At 37.9% G+C, this 20,003-nt stretch overlaps 1 protein-coding gene across 3 annotated transcripts in view; it reads left to right on the top strand.

Annotated features, from left to right (window-relative positions):
• CDC42SE2 (CDC42 small effector 2) overlaps positions 1 to 20,003 on the top strand; it is a 116,618-nt gene that overhangs the window by 77,264 nt on the left and 19,351 nt on the right. For all 3 annotated transcript variants that reach the window (XM_044228274.1, XM_044228267.1, XM_044228284.1), the window contains exon 3: positions 2,117 to 2,458. In XM_044228274.1, coding sequence (XP_044084209.1) covers positions 2,405 to 2,458 — 54 coding nt within the window. In that variant the 5' untranslated portion in view covers positions 2,117 to 2,404. The remainder of the gene's footprint in view (positions 1 to 2,116; positions 2,459 to 20,003) is intronic.

Below are 20,003 nucleotides of genomic sequence, written 5' to 3'. Positions count from 1 at the left end.
TCTCTGTCAGATAAATAAACAAAATCTTTAAAAAAAAAACAAAAACTTCCAGGTTCTCAATTTTAACTATGGCAAGAACATAAATTTTCTTCCTTCTTGAACATAGGCTTAAGTCTTAACCTGTTGTTTTCCTGTAGTATGTTAGGGCATTTGTCCACTGAGCTCTGTAGAATCAGAGTCCCACATTTGTGACATTAAACATATATGCATTTATGTTATTGAAGATTTTCATCCATACAAATACAAAAATGACTGTCATTTATGTCTTACCACGTTTCCAGTCATGGCTTTGGAGAACACGAAAGAATGTTATTTCGCTTAGTGTTCAGGGTCTGTGATCCTGTAATGTAGCTCGCTGTCTTTTACTGATTTATAGTTGGCATAGCTTATAAATGTATGGTATCTTTTTCAGAGATTTGTAAATATGTGGTATCTGTTTGATGACTTGGGACAAAAATGTTAATACCTCTTTGAGTAATCTGGTTAATGCATCTTTGATCTTTGATCTTTTCATTCCCGGATGGCTTTTTTCTTCCCTATATCTACACCACCCTACCGTGTCTTCTCTGGGAAATATTTCCTACATTTGTTGACTCTGCTTCTTTCCTTTCACTCACTTCTCAACTCACTCAGTCTGATTTCTGCCTACACTACTTCAGTGAAACTGATGTAGCCAGGGCCGCCTAGTTTCTTCTGCCCATTCTGATGGACATTTTTCTGTCTTTGCTATTTCCTTAGCAGTTAATACCATTCACAACTTCCTCCTTGAAAGAGGCTCCAGTGGTACTACATTAACTGGTTTTCCTCCCCTCTCTCTCTTTGTGGTAATACCCAAATATTCTTGCTGGACTTTTTCCCCTCTACCCATAGTTAAATGATTCTATTACTTAAAGTTCTCTATTAGGCCCTCTTTGCTTTTCATGATGCAGCTTTCTTTAGAAATTAGGATGCGACAGCGCTTGGATGGCTCAGTCAGTTGAGTGTTGGTGAGCTTGGGTTCTCTCTCCTTCTCCCTCTGCCCCTTTTTCCTCTCCCCCGTTTTCTCTCTCTCTAAAATAAATGAATAAATCTTAAAAAGGAAAAGAATTTAGGATTCATGTCTTAATTTATGATCTGCTGGTAATTCCAGCAGAATTTCATTGGCTTCAGAACTGTACATCCAGGGGTCTAGTGGACATCTTTACCAGATGATTGTACTAGGCTGCAGTGATAGAAATCCACTTCAGTGTAGCTTCAGGGTCAAGAGAGAGCAACAGCCTCAGAAAACAAAAGCTCAGGCTTATAGGTCACATTGGTCTTCGGGATGAGTAGAAGTAGAGGTTCATGTCTTCTAGACTTGCTCTCCTCTCTTGTCTGTGCTTGTCAGCATTATTATCTCAGAACAATCATCTACTTGAAGTTTGGAATTTACTGGGCTAAGGTCTTTCTTAAAGTCAACAGCTTTGGCGTCACGAAGAAAGCATAGGTTCACTCTTTGCCCAGCTCCACATAGAAAATTGCCTGACATGATTCTGAATGACTCATCTTGGGATATAAACTGTTTTTACTGACACTGATTCTGGTGATGGTGGTGGCAGGAATCTAATGTCTTAATACAAAATGAAGCCAAAATTAGACCCTGTCCATCTTTCATATTCAATTTCAACGTCATTGGAGAGGCTGCTACTTTTGTTTATGGTTATTGATGAGTTAAACAGCTACTTAATTATCTAAGAGGAGTTGATTGCTCTACCAGTTACTTTCTGGGTTATCTTTGAGAACAGAAGTTAAGGTGAAGAAACCTGTATGAAAATGAAAATTCTCTTGGAATTTCAGACTTTTGTATGTCTATCATGGTGTTCTAGTTAGTGATTTAAAAAAGTTATTAGAATAATTCAGAATTTTATAGTCATAAAATAGGATGCCCTATGAAGTCAAGGATTTCTTATTTCACTGCTGTATTCCTAATATCTGACACTCAAGAGTATTCAGAAAATTGTATTGGATATCAGTTTATTAAAAATTTTTTTTTCAATGCTTACTTTTTGGGGAAATATTTTTAATTTTGTCACAGAGTTTAAAAAAAAGCATCTAAGGATAAGTAAAGTACTTATTTTCTTCTATTTTTCCTTTTTAGACTACCTGTTAGACGCCCTGCATCAGGACAACAATTTTTGTACCTTCCTGGTGGTTGAGAAGCGAGTCTCTGTAGAACAGAAGGAAAGAAAGGAAAACAGATTGACTTTCTTCATTAAATTGACTGTATAAGATACTTGACTTCCAGGAACAAGAACACAGAGAAGTAATAAAATTATTTTTTGGGCATCATTGGACATTCAGCATATCAAGGAGCTTGCTTTGTGAAGTTTCCTGAGCCAAGATTTGAAAACTTCACTGGTGCTCATTTATACTGTGGACTATAAGCATGAGTGAATTCTGGTTGTGTTTCAACTGCTGTATTGCAGAACAGCCTCAGCCTGTAAGTATGAAGTAATATGTGTACAGATTGGGTGGGGTGCTTATTAAATGTACCACTGGTTCTCAGGCTGGGAGTCAGGCCCCTGGTGGTAATTGCAGGGCAGATCTAAGAAGTGTTAGAAAGTAGTTCATGGAACTCTGAACATCTGGTTAAAAAAGGAGAGAGAAAAAACTTTGAGTAAATACTGTGTGTCAAGAACTGCTAGACATTATACATGACTGAGGAGATTGTCTCTTCTATCAAGTAGATGGCTTCTAGAGGAACAGTGAGAGGTTGAAACCCCAGCTTGAAGTAAAACAGTGGAGTCAGCCTTGAAAGTCATTGGGTAAAAGTTGTGGAAGCCAGATTGTTCACATCATTCTTGACCTACCACTTCTTTTTCCTCTCAGCTACCATTCGAGGAAGATACCATTACCCTTATTCAACTGGAATAGATAGAGTTTTTGCTCAAAGTTCTGTAGATAGTAATGGGTCTTAGGTGAATTTTTGGTGCATGCCCTGCTTTTGTGCCTTCTAACCTGTGCACTCATATTGTTGTTGCCAAATCTTGCCCTCCAACTCTAATTTCTGTTCATCTTTTAAGATGCCTAGATCAAATGTCACCTCTGTCAGATCTTCAGCTTTTTCCTAACTTAGCCATTACCTCATGTATTCCCACGGGCTCCTTACTTTATTTTTCTATTATAGCCTAGAATTTCTTTATGGTAAATAACTGTTCTACAGTTTTACCACCACATTTTTAGTTCTTTGGGGGTCCTGACCATATTGACTTTGTATTTTCAGGAGCAAATCTATTATCTTGGAGCATGTAGCTTTACATGCCATTTGGTTAGCTGGCTGGCTGGCTGGCTGAATAAGTGAATTTATATTGTCTCATTTACATTTGTAAGAACATAAATGGAAGAATGAGGTGTAATCTTGACGTCTCCTCAAATATTTTTAGAGCCTGTTCCTGGGCATATGCAGTCACTTTCTAATTTTCCTCAGGTATGCAGTGTTTTTTGACCGTCTTAGTCCTTCATGTCTGGCTCCCAAAGGGAGAAAAAGTGAAAAATGTCGGGGGTTGGAGGGAGAGGAGAAGGGGTGCTGGCTTTTAAATCCCCTGCAAGTGATTAACTAGAGGGGAAGCACAAAGGTGCTCCTCTTTGCTCCTTCATGATGAAAAGCACAGGTAATTGAAGGAGAGGTTCATTTTTGCCCATCCTGGTTCCACAAGATGTGTGTTAAGCCGCTCTAGGAAACAGCTAGGAGTGGGTGGAGATGTGTAGCTGCTACTGTAATAAGAGCTGAAATTGACTGAAATTAAATGTAGTTTATTTTCCGGGTCTTACCTTGGAGGCTGCAAGCCTTGAACAGACTCCAGAGTTCTAAAATAGTTGTATCAGATAGATCTTGCCAGTGCATTTGTTGCAGAATCCTTGTGCTACTTACTCTGCCATTTGCCCTTTTACAACTTTAATAATTTTGTTTTTTCACATTTGGCTCTTTGGCCCATGGAATAGGGAAGATTGTTCTTTGTGGTGTGAGGCAGGGGTCTTTTAGTTCATGCTAATCAGCTACCTAAAGACAGTTTATTAAATAATCTTCTTAGGAGTTTTTTCGAATGTCACTTTTGCTAAAAACCATGTTTTTATATATTTGAAGGGTCCATTCCTGAAGTCTTTTATTTTTTTTGGTACGTATGTTTACACCTGTGCCACTACCATACTGTTTTAACTGCTGTAGTTACTAAGTAAATTTTTGCTGTATCATAAAGGAAATCTCTTTCTTAGATCTTTTCCAACAGTATTGGTAATGTCTTGTGAGCTGGCTTGTTGTTCTGTGGTTCCTTATCAGGTCTTTCTCTATCTTTTCTCTCTATATGAAGTATTTTATAATGTGTATTTTTAATCCTCTAGGTGCTTACTTTACAATTGTGTTATATGTAGGTGCAAATGGGTGAGATTTGATGTCTTCAAAATTCTGAACCATCCCTTTGAGAAACATGGCATATGTTTTGGGTACCTGGGTGGCTCAGTGGGTTAAAGCCTCTGCCTTGGCTCAGGTCACAATCCCCACGTCCTGGGATCGTCCTGGGATCGAGCTTCAGTCTCTGCTCAGTGGGGAGCCTGCTTCCCTTCCTCTCTCTCTCCCTGTCTCTCTGCCTACTTGTGATCTCTGTCTGCCTAAAAATAAATAAAATATTTAAAAACAAAGCATATATATGTTTTATATAGTCCCTTTCTATTCTTTCAGTAAAGCTTAAAAATTTTATCATTAAATTATGCACATTTCTTACTAGATTTGTTCTAAGTGTTTTGGGGTTTTTTCTTACTGTTGTAAATCAAATTCTGTTCTTTAATTACATTTCCTAAGAGAATTTTAATAGTATATAGGAAATGAATAATATTTATCCACTAATTTTCTTAACCATGCATCTTACTGAATAGTTTATATTTTCAAAATACCTTTGTATGGTGACAGGTTCTTTTTTTCTTTTTTTTTTAAAGTCTTTTTCCTCATGAGTGAATGTCTTATCCTGGTGTCTTATTGCATTGACTGAGGTCTCCAGCTTAATATTGAGTATTTTCAGTGATGTGTGGGAAAGGGAGAAAGGAAATGGGACAGATTCTAAATAAAGCATAATATGGGTATATATAGCGATTATATGTTTACCTGTACATTTAAGTTATTGTGTATAATTTGTTATCCATGATACTATCAAGGATTTAATTTTCAACAGTTTTTAAATTGAGTTTTAAAAGTCTTGCCATATTGTTTCAGTATGCCTTGTAAAATTTTGTTGAAAGTCAGACATAGGGTAACACTGAGTAAAGGAACTAAGGTAAACATGAGGTTTTAGCATGAGGTTTTATGTTTATCTGTAGTAGTGCTGGGCTGTGATGACTGAAGCTGTAGGTGTCAGGATAAAATTTCCACTGGTATCCTTGTTTTTGTGCCTTGTTTTCTTTGGGTTTGCTTGGAGACTTCTTAAAAAAGGTCTGAGATGTCTCCTTTCAATTCTGTCCTTTTACTGTGGAGCCTTGTTGATGTGTTGATAAGGCGTGGGGGAAGGGGAAGCATTTTGTGCTGTTGTGGTTGGGTTTCGGTTTTTTTAGTGAGTCTGTGCCCCTGGGCTGTTACTCAGGGAAGTGCTTTTTAGTGTTTTGTTTTGAACTCCATGGTTGAAGCAAAAACCTTAGAAGGGGCTGGAATTAGACATTTCTCTTTCTCTGTATGGAAGGCTAAGCTGCGGGGGTGGGGTGGGGGTCTGGGATTGGATAATTCCCTTCCCAGGAGTTGGTTAGTTCATGGTAAAACCCCAGCCCGCTAGCTCTGGTTAAAGTGTGTGTCTTGAGGGGTTGGCTTTTGTTTTGTTTTGTTTTGTTTTTTAAAGATTTTATTTACTTGTCAAAGAGAGCGCGCCTGCCCTCGTGCATAAGCAAGGGGAGTGGAAGAGGGGGAAGTAGGTGCCCCGCCGGCAGGGAACCTGATCTGGAACTGGATTCCAGGACCCAGGGATCATGACCTGAGCTGAAGGCAGATGCTTAACTGACTGAGCCAACCCGGTGTACCGGGGGTTGGCTTTGTTAAGAACAGAATGGCCTGCCTTACTGAGAAATGTCTGTATTTCCTTTTTCTTGGCTGAAGCACAGGGAGCTGTTTCTCTCATCTTCTCTTGAGAATAGGGTGGAATTCCTGGAGGTAAACCTAAGACTGCCCCCTCCCCCTGTGGCTTTTAACCCTTAAATTCATACACATTCCTATTCCACTGATTCATCAGATACAGTTTACATTTTCCTGCACTGGTCCTGGATACCTGGAAGTTTCCCATCTTAAGTTTCTGCTCCCATAAGTTGTGATTTTCTGTGTGTGTCTGGTTTTGGAAGCAGTGATTCTCTCTGTGATCTAGGTTCTCTAATGGATCTGAGAAGAGTTGGTGGTTTTTGTTAGTTCAACATTTTTCTTGTGTGTGGATGGGAGTGAAACCTCACAAAACTCTTTATGTGTGCCACACCAGAAACCAGTATTTTGTATTTTTTTTAAAGCTTTTTAAATTTTTTTCTTTTTAAGATTTATTTATGTATTATGTATTTTAGAGAGCGTGAGAGCACAGGGGAGAGCAAGGGGACAAGACGGAAAGCGAGAACCCCAGGCAGACTCTGCATGAGCACGGAGCCAAGTGTGGGTCTGGATCTCACAATCCTGAGATCATGACCTGAGCCAAAACTGAGAGTTGGATGTTCAACCGACTGAGCCACCCAGGCGCCCCAGTATTGCTTTATTTTTTTAAGATTGATTTTTTTTACTTTGTGTTTTTCCACTGTTTGGGTATTCTTATTTTTTTTAAAGATTATTTATTTATTTATTTATTTATTTGACAGAGACACAGTGAGAGGGGAACACAAGCAGAAGGAGTGGGAGAAGGAGAAGCAGGCTTTCTGCCAAGCAGGGAGCCTGACGTGGGGCTCAACCCCGGGACCCTGGGATCATGACCTGAGCCTAAGGCAGCTGCTTAACAACTGAGCCACCCAGGCGCCCCATTGTTTGGGTATTTTTAATCAAGTAAATTATGATGAATACTCATGGTACATCAGGAAATAAAAAGGAGTTCCATAAGTTTTTCTTTATAATTTACTGTTATCACTCAAAACTGACATTTTATCATCATTAATTCCTCAAGACAATGTAATAATAATTTTCAGAGCTCACATTCTACTGTCAAACTTTCCACTGGGGTTATAATTAAAATGTCAACTCAAAAAGAAAAGATTGATTTTTTTCATGACTAGTATTTGTAATGTGTATAATAAAGTGAGTCCTGTTGCAGTATGTGATGTAGGTATAGTCACTAGTAGCTAAAATAGGAAAATATAGATTAGGAGTGCAAACACCAGGAACAGAAGGCCTTGGAATTACAAATACGAGACTTTAGAAATACATTTTCTGCTACACGAAGGATTTATAGCTTCAGTTTTTTGCATACATATAACGTGTCAGTACTGTGTTGTTGCTGAATAATATTTATTTGTGTGAAATACTCCATAAATGTTCCATGGGCATGTGATTTTTTATTCTTTTTGGCCTGCTGAGAAAAATAACACAAAACTCAAAAAGGCCATGTGGTTATTATAGAACAAGAATAATAGCTTATTGGCATCAGAAAAACATTTAAAGGATGCACTAATAATTTTACATATGTTTATAGTTTACAAAAACATATCCTTGCAGTTCTGTAAGACACTACCAAGAGTGCCTTTTTTGAAAGCTGCTTGGTCATCTCTAAAGGTTTCTAAAGTATTTTCTGAAATGAAGTGTTGAATGCCAGCTCTCCTACTCGTTCTTTGCCACCCCCTACTCTTGCACATTCCATGTGTGAAAAAGAAACAACCCAATATGGGAAGAAAACAGAATGCATTTTTCTGTGAAGTGGCATAAGAATCATACTTTTTCTTCCTACTCGTTCAGTTTAGCACAGCAGAGTACAGAGTATAATAGAGTCCCAGTTTTTTTTGAGTCTTGGCAATCCAAACTTCTCAAGTTAACTGTATTTTATAAATGCTGTAGTTGCTGTTGCTAATTATAGCTAAAGTTAGAAATTTAAAAGTGGGTGGTTGCTGCCTTGCGATTTAATTTTTTTTTAAAATGAAAAGATAGGCAGCTCTTTATAGGTTTGTAGTGATTATTTACCTTTTTTTTTTTTTTGATTATTTACCTTTTTGATTCTTTACCTTTCTGATAACTTTTTGATTTACCTTTCTGATACCTTTTGATTTTTTTACCTTTTTACTTATTGTTGTGTGTTGGAGTACTGATGGACTTTTATTAAAGCATAATTGGTATACCAAAAACTGCAGATAATTCATGTATACAATATAATGAATTTGGACATATGTACACACTTGTGTTACCATCACCACAATCAAGGTAATAAACTTCTAAGGTATCCTCAAAAACAATGAATATTAATTACAACCTTCCCCCACTTTTCATTTTATTTTATGATATTTTGTAATGCTGTTTGTCTCTGAAATGTGTTACTTTACTTAGACATACACACACAGTCATCCTAAGTTTGTGCATATACGAATGCTCCAGGATTTCTGCAGTGCTGGGTACTGATGAAAAAATAATGAGTAAAGCAGACATTGTTTCTGCCGTCATGGCTCTCATTCTAGTGAAGGAGAAACTTAGTGAATGAATAAGTGTATGTGATGTCAAGTGATGATAAATGCTCTTTGGAAAAGGAAAGCAGGGAATGAAGATCAAGAAGGAGAAATAGGGGTATTACGGTTGTATAGTGAAGACCTCTCTGGTGAAGTCTTATTTAAGCAAGGATGTAAGGGAATAAGGCACATGATATTCTAGTCAGACTAGAGAGAGCAGTGCGTGTATGTGTATAGCATCAGAGAAGGCTAAGTGGCTGTAAGCACGGGGGATGGTGCTTGGAGATGAGTTCACAGAAGTTGCTAAGGGCCTATTCACGTGTGGTCTTTCAGGCCATGGAAAGACTTTATGGTATCTGTTCTTTATGAAATGGGAAATCATTGAATGGTTTTGAGCAAAAATATCAAGTAGAACATACCCTTTTTTTTTTTTTTTTAGATTTTATTTATTTACTTGACAAAGAGATCGTAAGTAGGCAGAGAGAGAGGGGGAAGCAGGCTCCCTGCTGAGCAGAGAGCCCGATGGAGGGCTTGATCCCAGGATCCTGAGATCACGACCTGAGCCAAAGTCAGAGGCTTTAACCCACTGAGCCATCCAGAAAAATGAAAAGAAAGACTATGTTCTTTTTCTAGTGGTTTGAATGTTCCTGTAAGCCCAGACTGAGAGTGAGCCCTTACTGACTATACTGTCACACTCGGGGCTGGTGAGTTACTCCCTTACTGCACACTCAGCCGGCAATTCTTGATCAGCTTATAGAGTGTTCTGCAATACAGTTGTTTATTCCCTCCGTAGCTTTTCTTTCTGCCATTTTTGTTGTTATTGTTGTTCTGATACAGTTTTAACCTACAGTTATATGTTTGTATGTGTGTGATGATGCTGAACAGGCCACAACAAAACTAAGAACATTGTGTTCGATGTTCTCAAGTGCTTAAGGTTTCTTCAGGGGAAATGGTTGAGGAATTGGGAGGAGGATGGCATGTGTCACTAGATGTTTAGGAATTGAAAGAAGACTGTAGACATCCTGACAAGCATCAAAGCCGTGAGTGCAGCCTGAGAGGAGAACTAACAATTCTGTGGAAGGCTCTAGAGGAAACTAGCTAAGGGTGCTGTACGATTTCAGGTGCTTTTATGTAAAGTCGAGGAGCACTTACTCAAGTGTGGTGCTTCTTCAGAGGTGCTTTATTCTGTGACCTCAGGTGGTATGTTCATTTAGAACGAAGTTCCTCTCTTTATGAAGCACATTCTGTATGCCACATATGCAGTGTGAGTATGGTAAAAGTGTTATCTTCATTCCTTTTTCTGAAAACAAAAATGTATATGCTTCTGATTTAAGTACATTTAAAATCATGTTATATAATCACAGGAATCTCAAAACACTTAATAGATGAATTACTTAATAAAAAGGCAATTATGCTTATCTGTTGAGACATGAAAAATATCCCTACTTTTTAGAAAGGTTTTGCAGAGGACTGATTAAAATGTTTCCTGATGGGGCGCCTGGGTGGCTCAGTTGGTTGGGTGACTGCCTTCAGGTCAGGTCATGATCCTGGAGTCCTGGGATCAAGTCCTGCATCAGTCTCCCTGCTAGGTGGGGAGTCTGCTTCTCCCTCTGACCTCCCCTCTCATGCTCTCTCTCTGAAATAAATAAAATTTTTTAAAAAATTGTTTCCTGAGACTATTTTATGCCCTGTCTCAGGAGTGGCCACCGTGTTTCCTCAGAGTCCGCTGCTTTGGGGTGTGGTGGTTTGTATTCCCTGTGTACTTAATATCTTGAGGAGAAAGCTGAATTTGTGTATATGTGCTTAAAGACAAATTAGAAAGGCTCTTGACATGAGGATAGAGTGGAAGGTTTTTGCCCTTAACCAATCAGGACGCTCTGGTAGTTAGTGCCCCTAGCAATTCATGTGAGTTCAAGTTTGGAGATGAGTGGGGGAAGATAGTAGAAAGCCATTTCTTTTCAGAGGTTACAGTGCTTTTATAAGTTTGTAAATGTTAGGTATTTTTGCTTATTGCTTTTCTTAAATTGATCTTTGTTTAGATTGGAGTTTTTTACTCTATTCCTCAGAGTCAGCAAGCCTATTTCTTTAGCAAGCCATTGATGATTGCTGCCATCTTTTGTTAGTTAAAAAGGGGTAACAGTGGCACGTGCAGGGGTGGCTCATTTGGTTAAGCTTCTGACTCTTGATTTTGGTTCAGGTCATGATTTCAGGGTCCTGGGATTGAGTCCCACGGAGCTCTCCTCCCTCTGGCCCTCCCCCTGCTGTGTGCTCTCTCTCTCTAATTAAATACATCTTTAAAAAGAGGGAGAACGGGCACCTGGGTGGCTCAGTGGGTTAAGCCACTGCCTTCGGCTCAGGTCATGATCCCAGGGTCCTGGGATCGAGTCCCACATCGGGCTCTCTGCTCAGCAGGGAGCCTGCTTCCTCCTCTCTCTGCCTGTCTCTCTGCCTACTTGTGATCTCTCTCTGTCAAATAAATAAATAAATTCTTAAAAAAATATAAGAATAAAAAGAAGGAGAACAACAGCAAATGTAATAAGTATTAAATATAGACAGTAGGTTATGAATTCCATAATTCTTCTAAGATCTTTCAGCTTCAACAGTTTCATTTCTTAAGTGATTTTGTTTATCTTACTTCATCCACTTTTGCCTTTATTATTTTGAACACCACTACCAAGTATTATATAATTCTATCCATAAGTATGTCAGTATTTATTCCTTTAAATGACTGTTATTTAACATAACCACACTTTTACACCAGAAAATTAATAATTTAAAGTTTATTTTACATCTAAACATACAGTTTAATAATTATGAAACAAAAATATTAGGAAGAAAATATTACCTAAATTAAGAAATGGGGCATTACATCCTAGAAGCTTCCTAATGCGCTTTCCAAATACACCCCTACTCCAACAGTTGGAGGCAACACTACCTTGGGTGTTAGAGTAATCACTTACATCTGTTTTATTATTTTACCATCTATGTATGTATCCCTAAACAGTGTAAATTAGTTTACTTGTTCTAACTTGAAATGAATGGGGTTCTTCTGGATGTAATTTTATGTTTTCTTCTTTAATTCAATATTAACTTTCTGAGATGGGTCCATGTTCATCCAGGTAACTAAATTTCATTTTTCTTGCAAATTTTCTTATATGACTACACCATAATATATTTATCCACTATCAGCCTTTTGAAAATCTGAGTTGTTAGCAGTAACCTTCTTGTGCCTTTCTGTGAGTGTGTTATCTGGTGAATACGTATTTGAGTTTGTTTAGGGTATATATGTAGGAGTGGAATCGGTGGCTTTGAAGTCTAAAGGCAGTCATTTTTGCCATGCCAGACCAAATTGTTTAAATTTGTTGTGGTCAGTTTACATTTCCACCAGTATTTTGAGTGTCCCATTGTTTCATGTCCTCATGAATATATGGTATTGACAGACTTTTACGTTTTTATCAGTCTGGAAGAAAAGTAATGGCATCTCTTTGAAGTTTTAACTGTGGTGTGTTTTCTTGGATTTTAATGTAAGGGAGTGAAAAGTAACCTGACTTTTTTCAACTCTTCAGTTGGGAGCCTCAGGATTATACACTGTCAGAGATTTCTTAAAATAGAATTCCCCAATTCAGCTCTTGACACTTTTGTTCATCAGCACATTCTACTTTTATTCTAGGATAAGATCACTTCTCTAAGTATACAGAAAAGACACATTTAGATAGGGGTGTCTGGATGGTTCAGTTGGTTAAGCATCCGCCTTTGGCTCAGGTCATGATCCCAGGATTCTGGGATCTAGCTCTGCAGCAGGCTCTCTGCTCAGAAGAGAATCTGTCCCCCCAACCCCACTTGTGCTCTCTCTCTGACTTACATGCTCTCACACTCTATCTCAAATGAATAAAATATTTAAAAAAAACAAAAAAGATACATTTAGATAACTCTTAAAAATACTACTAAAAGGAAAAGAAAGTCAGGAAGAATTTTTTGTATGAACCAGGAGGGGAAGAAGCCCATTGTGGTCAAATAATTAAAAAGTATGTATGTATATGATAAATAATCCTTTTTATTTTTCTTTATGCTAGTTAGAAAATCCATATCCTTATGTTCATAAAGAAAGTCTTCCTTATCTTGGAGGTCATGTTAAGTAATGTGAGCTTATATTAACTAGCTACTTACAGGAATACTGAAACATTTCTTAAAAGGTCTGTTGTTTGCTAATCAGCTGACCACATCTGGGGTATTGTTAGGTTTATTTAGAAAACATGTCTTCAGTTATAACTTGTGTCATTTGTGTAAGTAGTGTGAAAGTCTGTATCATTTCATTTACTTGAGAGAGAGTTTGAGTGTGTGCTCATAAGCGGGAGGGAGGAGCTGAGGGAGAGGGAGAAGCAGACTCCCTGCAGAACAGGAAGCCTGACTTGGGACTTCATCCTAGATCATGACCTGATCTTCTAAGATCATGATCTGAGCCAAAGGGAGATGCTACATTGCCTGAGTCACCCAGATGCCCCAAGGTGGTAAATTTTTAAAATGGCTAAAATAAAGGCCCTTCTAAAATAGCAGCATAAGTTTTGTTTTCTTTTACTGAATCTTAGGGTTTTTTAAACCCAGAAAACAGTAAGAATGAAGAAGAATAAGTCTTTATATGTCTAGAGTTAGTGTGGATTGGGTTCTGATTCTCACATTGTCTTGATATTATATACAAACAGGAAAGAAAACAATAATACTGTTAAGGATCATAAATTTTATTATTTTAAAAAATTGAAAAAAAATTTTAAAAAGTGAGTATACCAGGCAGGTAACAAACTATTCACTATTGTAGAAAAATGAAGTGTTTATACAAATCTTATGTACTCTATGATTAAGGAGAAATTAGAATTTAAATATTTTCTGGAACCTCATGCTATAGTGGTAATGTAATAATTATCTGGGATAGATACTTAGGTTTATAGTATATTGAACATTTTTATTTTTATTTTTATTTTTTTAAAGATTTTATTTATTTATTTGACAGATAGAGATCACAGGTAGGCTGAGAGGCAGGCAGAGAGAGAGAGGAGGAAGCAGGCTCCCTGCTGAGCAGAGAGCCCGATGCGGGGGCTCTACCCCAGGACCCCTGGGATCATGACCCGGAGCCAAAGGCAGAGGCTTTAACCCACTGAGCCACCCCGGTGCCCCTATTGAATATTTTTAGAAGCACTTCTTAAGAATATGTTTCTCACTGATGTAAACACATAGAAAAAAACCATTCTGTTTCTTATCCTTCTCTATTTTAAACTTATTTGTAGGCTCCTGGGTGACTCAGTTAGTTAATTGTCTGCCTTCTGAAGCTCAGGTCATGATCCTGGGGTCCTGGATTGAGCCGTGCATTGGGCTTTCTGCTCAGAGGCAAGGCTGCTTCTTTCTCTGACTCTCTGAACTCTCATTCTCTCTCTTTCTCTCTTTCACTCACTTTCTCTCATGTAAATAAACAAAAATCTTTAAACAAAAACTTGTTTGTAATGGGTAGAAAATATTACAGATAAGTTTTATTAGCAGCAGATTGTAAGATCTCAGCTGTTATCTCCTTTAAGTCCCGAGTACACTGAAAGGTACTAAGGTCCCTTAGCACCTTTGTACATAGTAAAAATTCTTCTGATTTTTTAGATAAGACATTTCTGGTACTTAATATTCCATTTGCTTTTGTACAATGAACTTTCTTTTAGTTCATCGAAAAGCTAATTTTGTGCTTAAATTCCTCTGTTTTAGAGGTAAGGTGTTGTTTTATTTGTGATTTTTCTGTTTTTATTTGTGAACTGAAAGTAATTTTTGTATAGACATCTAGTCAAATGCATTTTTGTGCTGACATGCAGATTTGGCTTAACTAGTAAACTAAGTTGAGACTAATGAGTTAAAGGTAGAGCCTTTGCATTTTAAGATTGGTTTACTTTTTGGTGTGTGTTTCCAACTTATATCCAAATGGAAATGAATAATGTATTGGATATGAAATTGAATTATGAAGGTATGCAAATGCACATCAGTAGTTTTTTTTTTTTTTTTAAGATTTTATTTTATTTATTTGAGAGAGAGAGACAGTGAGAGAGAGCACGAGCGAGGAGAAGGTCAGAGAACGAAGCAGACTCCCCATGGAGCTGGGAGCCTGATGTGGGACTCGATCCTGGGACTCCAGGATCACGCCCTGAGCCGGAGGCAGTCGTTTAACCAACTGCGCCACCCAGGCGTCCACATCAGTAGTTTTAATAAGTTAAGATGAAGCCAGCAGTTTTAACATTTTAAAAGGCTCTCTCTCCTTACCATCAAATGTTAATTATTATCTACCATTTTAATAGACCTTCTTAGTTCAAATACTTTCATATATATTAATTTAATGATATACATATCTGTCATTTTCATTCCTTCTTTGCATTTTTCCTTCTGCCCCTCTTTGTATGGTTTTGAATTTGGTTTTATTTGTTACTACAGTGTCTACCTGGGTAATTTCCTCACTGGGATCTTAACATACACAAGTACTTCTGCATGTACTCATATATGAATATATTCAAAAGGCATTAAAATACTGGAAAAAGTATTAGCTATGTGAGTTCTGCATATAGATTAAGTAAACAGAACTTTCTTTTCATTTAACACAGAAAAGCTATTACTAGGTACCATATTCTTGACTACTTTAAGAATAGGTAAAATTAGTAAGGAGCGTAAGAGAAATTTGCTTTCAGTAGTAGTCAGCTATGGGAAATTGATCTCATTTTTAGGAACCCCAAAGTTAAGGGTAGTTATGAAAAAACAAATCCCCCCCCCTTCCTTTTCTTATGATACCTGGATTTCTGGGGGGTTTAGAGTTGTTCAGATAAGGGTTTGAATTCCAGTGCCAGTACTCACTTAATCGTTGACCTTGAGGAGAGTAAACATTTGCAAATAGGAATAATGATAGGAAAAATAGGAGTAATAATCCTAACTCCTAGGATTGAATATATTAAAGTAGATAATAGGTTAAGTATGTCAAATAAGATAATTTATGTAAAGTGCTTAGTGTAGTGCCTGGCTTACAGAGTGCTCTTATAATAATGAATGTTGAGTTGATAAATTGTGGGTTCCTCTCATTTAAAAATATTTCTTTCTGCCTTTTCTTGTTTTTATCTCCATTGATTATTTCTAAGTACATTGTATTTGAAATGAACAGGATCTTTCAAGTTTGAAGAGTTGGTCTCTTGCCGCAAGTATTTTGGCTTGGTTTGCAGTTACCAGGAAGAGAGATCCAGTTGCCTAACTTAAGATGAGAATGTTGGACTTCCTCACACACACTTCCTCCATTTCTTTTCTCCTGAAACCCACTTTACACCACATTAAAGGAATTTAAAAAACAAAAAGGTATGAAAAGTTAAAATTCACAAAGACAAAAAGGTTAAAGATGTAATTACCATGGAAGAGAGATAATAAAAAGTGGTTGATAGAGTAGGAATTGGCTGAGCCACAGCCACAACCTAGTTACCTACAGAGGGGGATACCCACAAGAAGCAGCCTCACTCCCTGCTCTTTAGAATTCCTTCAAGAATAAATTACCAAAGTAACAATACAAGAACATGTGCCTGAACTGAAATAACTTAACATTTCAGACCGTGTGGGCTAGCTGTTTAGCTGTTTAACCAGTTGTTACTATAAGATATTTATGGACAGTATGGAAACAAAGAAAAAGAAGCAATTCAATATACATAGTACAAGAAAAGAAATTAATTATAGAACTCTGCTTGGCTCACTTGTGAACAATATTTAGAATATTTAAAAAAAGTTAAGATAAACAGTTGATCTTTCTCAGTTTCACATAGTGTGTGGGGGGAATTATAGGACTTTCTTTGAAACTAAGATGTTTATTTTAGAGCAACTGTCAGTACGGTAGAGAAGGAAAGACTCGAGGACACAAAGATTCCCAGATGTGCTTTAGTAGGAACTGTGGAACCTCGTGGAGTAAGACGACCTCCCTAGGAACATGAGTTTCCTGCTGCTGCAGTAGCAGATTGTCTATCACATTTAGAGGGTGAAAGCGACACGAATTTATTATGTATACTTAGAGGTCGGGAGTCCAATACAGGTCTCACTGTACTGAAATCAGTGGAGGCCATCTTATTAAATCACATTTTTTGTGCAAGATATACAAGGTGTTCTGCCAGTCTGAAGTTAGCTATGCTATGCATGCCTACACACATGCTTGCGTGTACCTTGTACAGAAACAGTCTTAGGTGGATTGGTGGGGGGGGGGGCAGAAATCTCTCGTGTTGTAAAGGCTTTTATACTCAAAAGCTCTGAAAAATCTGTCATTAGTACTTAGAAAACAGATTTCTGATTATTTTTTAAACCTGTTTTGTGCTTCAGTTTTTCATACTTGCAATGTGTCACTTTAATCCAGATACTAACTTTAAATAGGAGAAAAAGAACTTCCCATGTTCACTTCAGGTTTCTCACTGAGAGATAACAGCTAGTTCTTTCAGTTTTGCTTTTAGCCATTTCACCCTTGGAAGGTCACTATAAACTTGCTTAGAGATTGCTTTTAAAAAATTTTGGGGGGCACCTGGGTGGCTCAGTCATTAAACATCTGCCTTTGGCTCAGGTCATGATCCCAAGGTTCTGGGATCAAGCCCCACATGGGGCTCCCTTCTCAGCAGGGAGCTTGCTTCTCCCTTTTCCACTCCTCCTGCTTGTGCTCCCTCTCTCACTGCCTCTCTGTCAAATGAATAAATAAAATCTTAAAAAAAAAATAATTGGTTGGGGGGTGCCTGGGTGGCTCAGGGGGTTAAAGCCTCTGCCTTTGGCTCGGATCATGATCCCGGAGTCTGGGATCAAGCCCCACATTGGGCTCGCTGCTCACCAGGGATCCTGCTTCCCCTGTCTCTCTCTCTGCCTGCCTCTCTGCCTACTTGTGATCTCTCTCTGTCAAATAAATAAAATCTTTTAAAAAAAAAATTGGGGGTCTCCTTCAAACCTCTCATCTGTTACCAACTGCAAAATTTATAGTGAAAAGGGGAAAGGTTAGTTATCTATTAAACTCTAAAGGGCAAAATAAAGAGGTCTCTACTTAGGATTGGATTTTGAGTTCATTTTCAGTAACCCACCATTGGTAAATATTTCTAGCATGAAATATCCTGCCTTTTGGTACTTTGAGAGAATCCCTTGCTTGTAACTCTAGCTGGGTGATAGGTAGTGTGGCTCTCATCTTTTATTGAAATGTCTCCTTAATATAAGCCCTTTGACCTGAGGGCTACTGCTGGCATTCCAGTGAGTGTACCAAGATCTAGAAACCAGAGGAACAGAATTATCACTTATTGCCCCAGAGTAGAAGATATAACTTGTATACTGAAAAGTCTTACTATTTTTGAAAGTTTTGACCTAACTATAAGAATATGGAATTTAAAGTAGGCTACTAGTTATTGAAGGGCAGATTTTTTTTTTCTTTTTAAAAGATTTTATTTATTTATTTGACAGAGAGAGATCACAAGTAGGCAGAGAGAGAGGAGGAAGCAGGCTACCCACTGAGCAGAGACCCCGATGTGGGGCTCGATCCCAGGACCCTGGGATCATGACCTGACCTTAAGGCAGAGGCTTTAACCCACTGAGCCACCCAGGCGCCCAGGGCAGATTTTTTTTTTTTTTTTTTTTAAGGCCTCTGCAGTGTCTCACTTTTGGTTTCTCTTCACTTTGCACCTTAACCTATTAATGGGGTGGTTTTGGGTTATAATTTTATCAGACTTCCGGGGTGCCTGGATGGCTCAGTGGGTTCAAGCCTCTGCCTTTGGCTCAGATCGAGCCCCACATCGGGGGGGGTCTCTGCTCAGTGGGGAGCTTGCTTCCTCCTCTCTCTCTTTGCCTGCCTCTCTGCCTACTTCTGATCTCTGTCTGCCAAATAAATAAATAAAATCTTTAAAAAAAATTTCATTAGACTTCCATAGGTGGTTCTATCAGCTGTATTACTAGTCATGGGAAAACTGGATCTGGCTTCTTCAACTTCTGTATCTTGGGCCTGGGGCACTGTTCTGACGCACCTCTGTCGCTTTCTTGATTCTTGGCACATTGGCTTCTTACTTTCTGACTGGAGGTGGGTGTTTTTCTTCATAGGAAACATGGTTGCCCTCAGGTTCAGGTTCATCATCTCAGTTTAACAACCATTAGGAGCAAAGGGCTTTTGCCTGCATTAGTCCTTCCCAGTGAAGGATTCTGGCACAGTTTGTGTCGTATGCACACCCTTGGAATCAGGGTTGTGGACTGTTGTCATTGGCAGTCTATCAAAATGTATGGTTGGGTTTGGGAGGAGATGACTTCCTTAAAGGAAAGGAAGGAGACTGGTGTTTCCAGAACAAAAAATATGCAGAAAGAAATGGCATGTGTCCACTATAAAGATTTGTATTTATTTATGCACAAGAATAAATCTCACTTGGTCACTTTGGATATCTATTATTATTTCTGGTAAACATGTTAAAAAATTGCCTTAAATCATTTAAGAACAATAAAAAAATTATTATTGTAAGTCTGGAATACCCTAAGCTACTATATGAAAAAAAGAAGTTACCCAAATCAGTAGAATAGGAGCTAAGGGTATGAAATTGTAAACACAACTCTTTATCTTTTGGTAAATGGTAGCTTTACAGTCAGAAATTTGTATCTGTTTACCAAATACTGAAATAAACTTGGAGACTATTTTACATTGACAGAATAACTGAAGTGAAGAAGTAAAAGAAGACTGAAGATATAATGCTAGTTATATAACTTTGGTAGGGTTTTAGCAAAGCTAAGGTCTGGTAAGCTCTTTTGACTTTTGTGCCATATTTAATAAATTTTGGTATGAAAGATAATAAAAGAGGCTCCAGTGTTATCTTACACAGTTTATTCATATGGTTTTCACCCCCTTTCCCTTAAATTTCTAAGTGGTGTGTCATTTTGAGCAGTGTATTGAAACTCATGAGATACATTTTGATGGATTAATGGGTAATAAAATCTTGTGAGGAATCATATATTTTTGTATATTTTAAGTGACAATAACAGTGCTTATTTTTCCAGAGTTACTTTTTTATGTCTGATTAGTGGAAAAACTTTTCTTGCTCTGTTTTGTTTTCCTTACTATTAATAGAGTATAGGCACCTGGGTGGCTCAGATGGTTAAGCATCTGTCTTCAGCTTAGGTCATAATCTTGGGGTCCTGGGATCGAGTCCTGCATCGGGCTCCCTGCTTATTGGGGAGTCTGCTTCTCCCTCTGCCTCTCTCTCTGTCTCTATCTCTCATGAATAAATAAATAAAATCTTAAAAAAAAAAAGGAAAAAAAATAGAGTATAACATACTATCATTTACAGACTATCTTCAAAGTTTGTCTGACTCATCAGTGAAAGGGCTCATGGACACAGATGGGAGATAGTAGATTGGGTAGGTCA

This window comes from Neovison vison, chromosome 1, assembly GCF_020171115.1.
Source record: "Neovison vison isolate M4711 chromosome 1, ASM_NN_V1, whole genome shotgun sequence".
NCBI classification, from domain to species: Eukaryota; Metazoa; Chordata; class Mammalia; order Carnivora; family Mustelidae; genus Neogale; species Neogale vison.
This window is presented reverse-complemented; position numbering and strand designations above follow the sequence as displayed.